Consider the following 13141-nt stretch of genomic DNA (forward strand, 5'->3'; position numbering starts at 1 on the left):
TTCCTGGGACTATGTACCTGCATTCCTAGATCCTTCTGCTCTACAACACTCCCCAGAGCCCTGCCATTCACAGTGTAGGTTCTGCTCTGGTTAAACTTCCCAAAATGCAACACCTCGCACTTATCTGCATTAAACTCCATTAACCATTCCTCAGCCCCCCTGCTCAACAGATCAAGATCCTGCTACAATTTTTGACAACATCTTCGCTATCTCCAATACCAGCCATGTTCATTTGCAAACTTACTAATCATGCCTTGTACGATCTCATCCAAATCATTGATATAGATGACAAATAGTAATGAGGCACACCACTAGTCACATATCTCCAGTCCGAAATACAACCTTCCACCAGCACTTGACTTCTTCCATGAAGTCAATTTTTTATCCAGTCGGCTAACTCTCCTTGAATCCCATGCCATCTAATCTTCCAGAGCAGCCTACCATGTGAAACCTTGTTAAATACCTTACTAAAATCCATATTGACAATGTCTACTGCTCTGCCCTCATCAACTTTGTTCAGATCTTCATAAAACTCAAATTGTGATTTTAAGTTATATGTAACTCTTTCTTGAATACATCCAGTGAATTCCACAGATTCACAACTCTCTGGGTGAAAAGGTTTTTCCTCATCTCAGTCCTAAATGGCCTTCCCCTTATTTTTAAACTGTGATCTCTGGTTCTGGACTCCCCCAATATCGGAACCATTTTTCCTGCATCTAGACTGTCCAATCCCTGTATATGTTTCTATAAGATCCCCTCGCATCCTTCTAAATTCCAGTAAATATAAGCCCAGTCGATCCATTCTTTCATGATATTTCCCGGGAATTAACTTGGTGAACCTACGCTGCACTCCCTCAATAGCTAGAATATCCTTCCTCAAATTAGGATACCAAAACTGTACACAATATCCCAGGTGTGGTCTCACCAGGGACCTGTATAACTGCAGTAGGGCCTCCTTGCTCCTATACTCAAATCCTCTCGCTATGAAAGCCAACATGCCATTTGCTTTCTTCACTATCTGCTGTACCAGCATGCTGATGTTCAAGGTAACCCAGGTCTCATTGCACCTCCCCTTTTCCTAATCTTACACCATTCAGAAAGTAATCTGCCTTGTTCTTGCCAACAAAGTGGATAACCTCACATTTATCCACATTATACTGCATCTGCCATGCATCTGCCCACTCACCCAACCTATCCAAGTCACTCGGAAGACACAAAATGCTGGAGTAACTCAGAGGAATAGGCAGCATCTCTGGAGAGAAGGAATGGGTGATGTTTCAGGTCGTGATCCTTCTTCAGACTTCGATTTTAACCAGCAACTGCAGTTCTTTCCTAAATACTATCCAAGTCACCCTGCAGACTCATAGCACCCCCTCGCAGCTCACACTGCCACCCAGCTTTGTGTCATCCGCAAACGTGGAGATTTTACATTTATGGGACTAGCCTAGTATACCAATTTGATCAAGATGGGCAGGTTGGGGGGAATGGCCTGTTTTGTGCATCTCCATTACTCTATCATCCATTGAATGAGGCATGAATCCTACCATTGGAATGTTCTTCCCTTGATACCTATTAACCAGTTTTACCAAGATTCATCCAAATGCTTGACACCTGGAGCTGTTACTTTCATATTCTTCATGGAATTCAGTTCTTCATCCATGTTTGGACAAAGGCTTTGATTAAATCTGGATTAGGTGATTAGGAATTTGGGTACGGAAATGTTAAGTAATGTAAACCAAATGAGAATTGTGAAACTGCACACGATATTCCATATGTGGCCTCTTACTATCTTTATTTGATCTCCTAAAATGCATACATTTGCAGTTAAAGTAATTAAACTCCATCTGCCATTGCTTAGCCCAACTGTCCAACTTATTCTTAAGGCAATTTTATTTTTCTGAATTTTGTGGGTAATTCCCCCATTTTATTTTGGTTCGTGGCTGTCCCCTTATTTTGCTGATCAGTGTCAGTACTGCCAGGTTTGACAGTATTGGGGCACGAAAGGGACAAGGTGACATGTTTGGGCTGGTATGTAGAGCCCTTCAGAATCAGCGGGACAGGCAGCATCTCTGGATAGGAATGAGTCTGAGACCAAAAATGTCACCCATTCATTCTATCCACAGATGCTGCCTGTCCCGCTTAGTTACTCCAGCATTTTGCATCTATCTTTATGGGCCTGTCCCACTTGGCCGTCATTCGCGCGCCATTTACGCGACCTGCTAGCATGTGGGTAGCGCGTGGGTTGCGCGGGACGGGCGCATGGCGTGGTGTGGAGGAGTGTGGAGTGGCGTGGAGGAGTGTGGACTTCGTCCTGTATGAAATCTTCGCGCGCCACCGGCCTGTCGCGTAACTGACGGCCAAAGTGGGACAGCCCCAAGACCCTGGTACGGCGCAACGTCTCACCTCCAACAGCAGCAGAAGCAGGCAAACGATCGCCAAGCTCGGCCTGGGGCTATGACTGTTGTGGATCCGGATCCGTCCCCACTCCTACTCCCAGAGCGGGGCCAAGACGATTGGAGATAGACACGAAATGCTGAGTAACTCAGCGGGACCGACAGCATCTCTGGAGAGAAGCAATGGGTGACGTTTAGGGTCGAGACCCTTCTTCAGACTGAAGGAGAGTCTCGACCCGAAACATCATTCATTCCTTCTCTCCAAAGATGCTGCCGGTCCCGCTGAGTTACTCCTGCATTTTATGTCTATCTTCAAATTACGTCACGCACTCCAGACGGCTGTGCGGACGCATGATGACGCGTGCGACCGTCACGCGTCAGTCACTACAGGCCTGTCGCGTAAATGACGGTCAAGTGGGACAGGCCCTTTACTCGATATACATTTTACATTGAATTAAGAAACTGCAGATGCTGGTTTATACCAATGATAGACTCAAAATGCTGGAATAACTCAACGGGTCAGGCAGCATCTCTGGAGAAAATGGGTAGATGACGGGAGGAAATAGAAGCAAGAAAAGTCTCGGACAAATCAGGGCCAGCAACAGATGACATCAGGCAGAGTGATTCCGATAGCCCGATTGGTGGCTAGGGACGGTGATCCCAAGAGGGATACATTATTGCAAACAGTGGAACTGGGTAACTGCCAATTAATGGAGGGAAGGCAGAGTGTTTGTATAAGTTACCTAAAATTGGCAATTTCAAAGTTCTTACCGCTGGGTTGTAAGCTGCCCAAGCAAAATATGAGGTGCTGTTCCTCAAATGTGCATGTTGATTCACTCTGGCAATGGAGGAGGCCCCGGACAGAAAGGTCAGAGTGGCAGTGGGAAGGGAAGTTAAAATGGTGAGCAGCCAGCAGATCCAGTAGGCCTTGACGGACTGAGCGCAAATGTTCAGCTAAACGGTCGCCCAGTCTACGCTTGGTGTCGCCAATGTTTAAGAGCCCAGGTGAGGTAAAGGAGTTGCAGGTGAACCTCTGTCTCACCTGGAAGGAAACTTACACTCGGTCCACCAAGGCCTACAGGATCTCCCATTCGCTAACTGAGTTACTCCAGCATTTTGTGTCTACATTTCATATTTAATTATTTTTTAATTTGATAAAGAATTACTGAAACTATTACAATTTAATTGAACTAATTGGCACTTGTTAGATCACTTCACCATCTATGTCCTTTTGAATTTATTTCCGAACAAGTTCAATCTCAAACTTTTACCATAACTTTCATCTCTAGAGAGACATGGTGAAAACCAGGGTCCTGAAAGCATAAATTATTCATACAATCATCTTGTGATTGCATGGATTATGTTTATAGGGTTTGACAAATATTTTGACGAACCAAACCCTTCACATTTAAGGCTTAATTCTTTTGCATTGAATACATTTTGGAACAGTTCCATGGTGGATCTGAAGTGCATTATCTTGAACCCTTTAACTGGAATATAAGTATTTGGGTCAAATTCTGGATGTTTTGAAGTTCTATTAACAGCTTAACTTTTAATCTTTCAGGAAGTTTTCTAACTTCTAAAAGTCTCCAAAATCACTTTGCCTTTATCAAAACTGATTAGTCTATCTGTGATTTTAGCTCAGTTTATTCTTCCCCATTAGTACATGCTGGACATGTTTGATATCTCTGCATATCATAACTTCCAATGTTTGTGTTACATAGAAACATAGAAAATAGGTGCAGGAGGTGGCCATTCGGCCCTTCGAGCCATTCATTGTGATCATGGCTGTTCGTCCCCAAACAATAACCCGTGCCCGCCTTCTCCCCATATCCCTTGATTCCACTAGCCCCTAGAGTTCTATCTAACTCTCTCTTAAATCCATCCAGTGACTTGGCCTCCACTGCCCTCTGTGGCAGGGAATTCCACAAATTCACAACTCTCTGGGTGAAAACGTTTTTTCTCACCTCAGTCTTAAATGGCAGAGTGTGGTCCCTGGTTCTGGACTCGCCCAACATTGGGAACTTTTTTCCTGCATCTAGCTTGTCCAGTCCTTTTATAATTTTATATGTTTCTATAAGATTCCCCCTCATCCTTCTAAACCCCAGTGAATACAAGCCTAGTCTTTTCAATATTTCCTCATATGACAGTCCCGCCATCCCAGGGATCAATCTCGTGAACCTACGCTGCACTGCTTCAATCACAAGGATATCCTTCCTCAAATTAGGAGACCAAAACTGTACACAATACTCCAGATGTGGTCTTACCAGAGCCCTATACAACTGCAGAAGAACCTCTCTACTCCTATACTGAAATCCTCTTGTTATGAAACTGAAATCCTCTTGTTATGAAACTGAAATCCTCTTGTTATGAATGGATCCTCTTGTTCTAAATGCCCTCACATCTTTACTTTCATGTTCCTTTATTTGGGTTTTCTTTCTCTGTCCCCATTAACCCATTGACTTGAGGATGTTGTTTATCACAATGGCAATCCTGACTTGATCAAAGAATTCCTCTTTAATCAATCGAATCCATGTTTTCCAGAGGTGCTGCCTGACCTGCTGAGTTACTCCAGCACTTTGCTTCTTTTTTCCTCTCATTCATCATCTGCAGTTTATATTATTCTTGTTCTCTAACTTCTATCTATGTAATAAATACTAGGAAGGAGAGCACCGATGGAATCAGAGTTTACGATGGTGCACTATAACATTAGTGATGTGTTATTAATTGTATCGCTGTGCCAGTAACTTGGATTAGCCATCGTCCTTCTCATTGCTGCTTGCTGGGGTGTCAGGTACTTGGTTGAGAGCTGAGGTGTTTGCTGGTATTCCTGCAGCGATGAAACAGTTAAAGTAATCGGATTGCTGCATCACTCCTTGTGAAATGAGTCTCCAGGATTGTGAGGGCTGGAGTGAAATGTACAGGTGCTCAGCAGGGAGGCCGAGGGCTCAAGGTGTACTCTGGCCGGTGCAGATTAACTCTACCTACACCCTATTGAAAATTGCCGGGAGCTTAGTCTCTCATCTCTCATTCTTGTTGGATATGAATGGAAACTGCTGTCTCCCCTTCCCTTTGGCAAAACAGCTTTGCTCAGCTCAGAGATTTCTCCGTGTTACAAGTTCTACAGTTAACAATTACTGTGCATTTATAAAACATAGAACAGTACAGCACAGGAATATAGAACATAGAACAGTACAGCACAGGAACGGGCCCTTCGACCCAGAATGTTTGTGCCAAACATGATGCCTAGTTAAACTGATTTCATTTGCTTGTATGCGATCCATATTACTCTAGCACTTCCATGTGCTTATCCAAAAGCCTCTTAAACGCCACTATCATATCTACCTCCACCCCTGCATTCCAGGCCCTCACCAATCTCTGTGTAAATAAACTTGCCCCTCGCATCTCTATTAAACTTTCTCCCTCTCACTTTAAGGCTGTGCTCTCTAATGTTGGACATTTCTACCCTGTGAAAAATATTCTCACTCTACATTATGCCTCCTATAATTTGATAAACCTAATAATTCTCCCCTCAATCTCTGATGTTCCAGAGAAAACAATCCAAGTCTATCCAACCTTTACCTGTAGGTGAACCCTCTAATCTAGCAGCATGCTGGTAAACCTCCTCGCCACCCTCTCCAAATCCTCTACATTTTCCTGTAATGGGGCAACCAGAACTGCTTATGACATTCCTCATCATTTACTGACAACAGTAACCAAGTAATCATGATAATGTTTCTAATATTTTTGTCACAATCTTGTTTGATTGATGTACAATTACTTCTATTTTTAATTTCAGTAATATTGTTTTTTATCTTGTAATATCAAAATATATATCCATCAACCAATCATAGAGTTGTAAAACATCTAAACTGGCCCTTCAGCCCAACTTGTCCATGTCGACCAAGGTGCCCAATGTAAGCCAGTCCCATTTGCCTGCATTTAGACCATGTCTCTCTTTGTGTCTACCTTCGATTTAAACCAGCATCTGCATTTCTTTCCAACCCATGTACCTATTCAAATATTTTTAAAGTGTTGTTATTGTACCAGCCTTATCTACTTCATATGGTAGCTTTACCTTGCTGGCTTTACCTTGCACTAAACCTTATTCCCTTATCAGGTAAATGGCGTAATTGTAATCATGTATTGTCTTTCCGCCGACTGGACAGAACACAACCAAAACCTTTCACTGTACCTCAGTACACGTGACAATAAACTTAACTGTAACTGGAACTTGTTTTATGTACCCACCACACTGTGTGAAAAAATTACCATTCAGGTTCCGATTTCCCCTCTCAACTTAAATATCATCTAGTTCTTGATTCTACCCTTGGAAAAAATACCGCAAGTGTGGCCTCTCTACCATCTTGTAGAACTGTAATATAAAGTCCCAACTTCTGTACTGAATTACTACACAACCACTTTCAGGGAGCTAGATGATTGTACTCCGAGATCCATCTGCTCTACAAACTCCCCTGGCCTATCGTTCACTGTGAAGATCCTGCCCTGGTTCGACTTCCCAAAATGTAACACCTCACCTTTATGTTATCAATTTAAAAAGTGAACAGAAGCTATGGACAGAAATACATGTGGTAGCAGAGGCAATACCATCAAAAAAAAAATTTCACCATCTCTGATGACGTCAGTATTCTTCTGGTTTCACAGTTAGTAATTAATCTCAAGGGGAATCACGGAAAGAAACATGCTAGGCCCACCACATCAGTAATGTTGTTCAATCAAGCGCCTGCTTATGGTCTGTAGAAGGATCTTGATCCATTCCTTCTCTCCAGAAATGCTGCCTGTCTCGCTGAGTTACTCCAGCATTTTGTGTCTATCTTTGCCAAGAAAACAAGGCCTCTTTGACATCACTGTCTCCAAAAACTCTGTTTTATGGAAGCACCAGCAGTCGAATGTGTGTTTAGGTGAAGCTTACTGCTGTTCAGAAAATATAGGATTTTATTATTAATTTCAGATACTTCTTAACCAAAGGCAGCCATGGTCAATCAGAAATGTATCTCTAGCCAAATCGAGTGATTCTCTGCTCTAATTGTACAAATTGAAAATGTCATTACAACAGCAGTATGCTTGCGGATACAATGTCTAATTTGAAAATTGATTCTGACAGTCAATAAAAACATCAGCTAATCATAGTTAATCATCGAGCATTTTGTGTTTAACTGCTTATGGAATCTTTGCTAAATCGGTAAACTGGTCAGTCAGGTCAACTTTCTTTTAGAGAACATTCCTGAATTTTATTTTACTTGATCTTGCCCAATTCATGCCCAGAAACTTGAAGGTGAAGATTACCCCTGCAGAGATTATTATGCAGAAAGAGCCCTTCAGGTCTTCATGCTTATGCTAACTTTTGTTCTTCATAGAGATATCTTCTTTGATCATGTTTCTCTCTTCTTAATGTGTATCGACTCCCTTGGCAACTCGTCCCTTCCAACCCAAACCAATCCCTCCCAATGTCCTTTCCCCTGCAACCGCAGGAGATGCAACACCTGTCCCTTTACCTCCCTCCTCGACTCCATCCAAGGACCCCAACAGTCTTTTCAGATGAGACAGAGGTTCACTTGCACCAACTCCAAACTCATCTATGTATCCGCTGTTCCAGGTGTCAACTTCTGTACATCGGCGAGACCAAGCGCAGGCTCGGCAATCGTTTCGCTGAGTACCTCCGTTCAGTCCGCCTTAACCTACCTGATCTCCCGGTTGCTCAACACTTTAACTCCCCTCCCATTCCCAATCTGACCTTTCTGTCCTGAGCCTCTTCCATTGTCAGAGTGAGGCCCAGCGCAAATTGGCGGAACAGTACCTCATATTTCGCTTGGGTAGCTTACACCACAGCGGTATGAACATTGATTTCTCTAACTTCAGATAGCCCTTCCCAGTTCTCCCACCAGTCTTACTGTCTCCAACTACATTCTATCTCTGTCCCGCCCACTCCCCTGACATCAGAAGGGGCTTGAGCTGAAACATCACCCATTCCTTCTCTCCAGAGATGCTTCCTGTCCCACTGAGTTACTCCAGCATTTTGTGTCTACCTTCGATTTAAACCAGCATCTGCATTTCTTTCCTACACATTCTAAATCAGCCTCCAGGAGCTAAAATCCAGGAACCCTCTTGAGCTAACATTTGAAAATTTTAATCAGATTTCTCTTTACAAGGCAAAAAGATGAAATTCTCATCTCCAATTATGGTTGGTTGCTGGTAGATAAGTAATCTTTATCTTCTTAACTTTTCATAAGAGGGTGCCATTAACTATGATATTCCAATTGCAGCCTGACAATATCTTGTATTAATTCTGGTACAAGGCAAAATCACATTCTTTGTTTATATAGCAGACAATAAGCAAGAGATGGGATTTTAAATATTTTTCAAACATCAAGGAATAAAAATGAAATAATGTCAATGCACTTTTAAAATTATGAATAAACCACTTTTATTCTTCAAATGTACAAAGGTCTTCCTTCCACATCTATTTCTGTAAAATAGTTCACAAAAGACATGGAATATACAGGCAGCCCTCACACTATGACAGGGAGGGATTGTGGTTCCTGAAAATTGATCTCTATTGGTGATATTCCTTACTGTGAAGCCCCATGATCTACACATGCAGCAAGTTGAAAAATATATGCAATTATTTATTTACTTTCATTTTGCATAAATCTTGTAAGAGCGGATTTTTATTCCGTATCCCAGATATTTTTGGTAGTCGTTTGTGAATTCCAAAAGGATGAGTTTCCATTATCTGAAGTGCCGTAAGATGGGAATTGACTGTTCATAAAAATGCACGCCAATATAAAATGCAAATTAGAAGTGGACCAGTTGCCGGGAAGGTTGTCAGGTTTGTGTTTTGATATACTAGAATGGTTGTGCTCTCAATTACATGTGCAATAATGTTTATTTCAATTGTTTTGCATTATTGTATCTCTGAAACTTTGCAAAATCTGGTAAAAATTATTGCGGTATTTGTTGTAACCAATATATTCATCTTGTTTTTAGCACGAATTAAATGTCAGTGAAGGAACTTGGGAAAGAATTTGTACAGAGAAGAATCCTTATGTATTATGCAGTCTTATGTGGTCCTGGCTTGAACAGTTGAAAGAACCTGTTATAAGTAGGGCAGATGTGGAAACCTTAGCACACAAATATATGGATCCCAATAAAGCCTTTTACTCACTAGAAAAGGTAATCTAACTTTTGTCTCTGCTTAAGTGAAACATCCTTTGTCATTTTCCATTTGGCACCTATTCTGGGGGCGTTTTGAAGTGTATTAACAGTGATGTTGACAAAGTGATTGAGCATTTAACTCCAGTAAAGAATTTTCACACAGTAATCTAGGAAGTTTAAAAGGACATTTTTTAGCTAACTTCCTAAATATTTTACAGAGCAAAAAAACAATTGGAACATTTAAATATGTATGAAATTATTTTGCTTGAAATCATTTTTCTAATGTGGAAATGATAAACCACATGTATACCTCGCTTAACGCTAATCCGCACAGAGCTGCTTTGCTTTTGCACTCTTTGATTTTCGAGCTTAAGTTTTCCAGTCTATGCTTGGCTTCAATGAGTGCTGGGGGCTTAATAGTTAGCATGGGGGTACTTTTGAAAATGCTGCTGCAATGGAGGCGCGATTGTCGATGGGAGCCAATGTGTCGGGTATGTGGAGGTGTTTAAGGGGTGGTTGTGACTGTGGGGTTGCAGACTCCTTCACCTGGGTGAGTATAGGTGACTTTCTCTGGCCACCGGGAGACCGGAGAAATTTAAGGGGTTGGGTTAGTTTATGGCTGGATGCAGGTGGGTTATGATCCATTGTCCTCTTGGGTTATGGTCCAGCATTACCCTAGACACAAGGACACAAGGAACTGTAGATGCTGGAATTGTGTGTAGAATACAAAGTGCTGGAGTAACTCAGTGGGTCAGGCAGCATCTCTGGAGGGGCTTATTGGAGTTCCAGTCGGGTAATTGGGGAATCCAGCCATTTCATGATCTCTATTTATACTGGTTCCGTAAATGGAATAAGTAAGTTAGAAATAACTTTTCAGGATCGCATTTCCATTTGTGCTATGTTGTAATGACCCCATGTAGCACTGTTTTGTTTAGCGCACCATTTTCTAGGAACCTATACAGTGCTAATCGAGGTATGATTGTGCTTAGAAGATTGGAGCATATATATTTGTGTGAGTAAGATAAAAATTGAAGTATATATAGGCTCTCAAAACAATTAGTATTATTTATAGCAATTAATTATGAATGAATAACACTCCACACATGTAAAATTTGTTTTTCACGGGAGGTGACTTTGTAAACCAATTGCATATTAGCCACTGAAGCATAACATATTCAGGTTTTGTTTTAGATGAGAATAAATTTCAACCACTAGCTGTTTTTGTCACCACTGATTTATCACTGCAAATTCTGGGCTATTATTTTGACAACTTTGACAGAAAATGATGAATCGCAAATCTTTTACAGTTGTCAAGATGGGTGTGTGCGTGGGTGTGTTTAATTTATGTGTTACATAAACTATGGTTGAAACCTACATGCTGTCACTTTTTCTGTCATAACTGGTGTGAGATAATTACTCTATCCATATACATTGTGTGATATATTTAAAATCATCAAATGTATAATAATGCAATAAAATAGTATGATTATGCATGTTCATGCAGTATGTTTAGAAGCATGATAATCTTCACTTACATAGTATTTTATTACTTTAACCAGAATCAATATCAGGCACTGCTTTGCATTCTTGATTGTATGGCACAATTGCGTGACTTGCCATTTGATGTAGAAGATGCTATACTTACTCGGGCAATTAGAGCTTTTACAAAGGCAAGTACTGCATCTTAGAAACAAAAAAGAAAAATATTTTGTATGATTTACAGAAATATTGTGTTTGTTTCAGTATTTAATCCCGGCTATCCTTTGTTTATCCGCATAGAAATAAGAGCTTGTGTTTGTGAAATGACTTGTCATTTCTCAGTGTCACTAAATGTTGCAGATCTGATCAATTATTTCTGTACTCTAGTTATTGATATGGGCAAATGAAGGAAGTAATTAATGTGCAGCAAGGTGCAAAGAGTGGCAAGAGAATGTCAAGAATGTTTTATTGTCATATATCCCGAAACGGAACAATGAAATTCTTACTTGCAGCAGCACAGCTGATATATGTAAACATTGTACTCTGGAAACATTATAATCAACAACGAAATAAGCTCAGTATGTGTATATATTTATGTGGATAGAGCAAAGACAAAAACAGTGCCCCCTCTCCCTCCCCCCCCCCTCCCCCCTACCCTCTACCCCCTCCAGTCTATGTGGTTTGCTTAGCTGGAGGTTGCAGTGTTTAATGACCAACTTGGATGTCAACGTTTTCAGGCTCCTATACCTTCTTCCCGATGACAGGTGTGAAATGAGACCGTGGTCAGGGTGATGTGGGTCCCTGATTATGCTGGCTGCCTTTTTGAGGCAGCAACTCCTGTAGGTGCCTTCGATGGTGGGGAGGTCAGTACCTGTGGTGGACTGGACAGTGGTGGACTCCACATACATATATACACATACACGTACTGATGTTGAGAACAAGGTTGGCGTTCTGGCCCCTTTCAGTCATTCGGTCCATCTTCCTCTGATTCATCATCATTCATAATTCGTCCAACAAAGGTGGTGCCATCGTAAATTTGAAGATGGATGATAATGAGATAATAATGAGATAAATGAACACCTAACCCTATATATATATATATATATATATATATAATATACAATAAAACACTCTTGTCACTCTAGACTCTTGTACATTTAGTAACGTGTTGGATAATGTGCCCATTAATATAATCAATGGTTAATTACAAAATAACTAATATTTTCCATTGCAGCCTTTGACTAGTACTTGTCAATGATAACTAGGTTTCTGCCACATTTACATGACTTCTGTGATACTCTGTGTGCATGTGATTATACAGAGCCCTCCATAATGTTTGGGGAAAAAGACCCATCATTTATTTATTTGCCTCTGTACTCCACAATTTGAGATATGTAATAGAAAAAAAATCACATGTGGTTAAAGTGCACACTGTCAGATTTTATTAGCGGCCATTATGGAGGGCACTGTATCATCCATGCACAGCAACATACCAAATGACCTACCCATAGAGTTGTTGATCTGAAGAAAGCATGCTTGCATAAAGTGGTTACTGTATGGGAAGAATAGCTTATAGATCCCCCTAGGCTGAACTCATCTACGCTCAAATGGTGAATAGTCACACCAGAATGCGAAAGAGTAGGTTAAGTGTGGAACTAAAACAATCTACAAACATTGCCTTAGATTGGGCATACAATCTGCAAGTATAACAATATAGCTAAATTTGTCTGAAGTTTTCAAGCTTCCTGTGTGAAACATTAAGAACTCTTTGAAAAGGAATTAAGTGCAAATGATAATAGATTTTTTTTTAACACCTGGAAAATTCCAAAGCAATCACAAACTTAGATGAATCAGTAACTATCCATGTTACTAAATTGTAGCTCTTTGGATTAGTACAGGTTCCCATTTAAAGTCAATTTTTATGACTGGCTCATCAGTCCTGCATACTAACAATACATCAGTAATTACAAGATCCTTCCTATCTATCAGATATGGTGCAATATTAACACTAGTGTCATCTGAAATTAACCATCATTTAGAAATGCAAAATATTTCATAAGCTTTTAGAGCTAAACAAAAAATGCCTTGATGAT

General features: G+C 40.8%; 1 protein-coding gene across 6 annotated transcripts in view; it reads left to right on the forward strand.

Moving 5' to 3' along the window:
* Window positions 1–13141, forward strand: part of ptpdc1 (protein tyrosine phosphatase domain containing 1) — a 163758-nt gene that overhangs the window by 139695 nt on the left and 10922 nt on the right. For 4 of the 6 annotated variants that reach the window (XM_033037182.1, XM_033037183.1, XM_033037185.1 and 1 more), the window contains exons 7-8: window positions 9402–9587; window positions 11129–11239. The exons of 1 other annotated variant lie outside the window; for it this stretch is intronic. In XM_033037182.1, coding sequence (XP_032893073.1) covers window positions 9402–9587; window positions 11129–11239 — 297 coding nt within the window. The remainder of the gene's footprint in view (window positions 1–9401; window positions 9588–11128; window positions 11240–13141) is intronic. One more of the 6 variants, XM_033037186.1, reaches the window with a different exon arrangement.

The sequence above is a fragment of the Amblyraja radiata genome, chromosome 18 (genome assembly GCF_010909765.2).
Source record: "Amblyraja radiata isolate CabotCenter1 chromosome 18, sAmbRad1.1.pri, whole genome shotgun sequence".
Lineage (NCBI taxonomy): Eukaryota > Metazoa > Chordata > Chondrichthyes > Rajiformes > Rajidae > Amblyraja > Amblyraja radiata.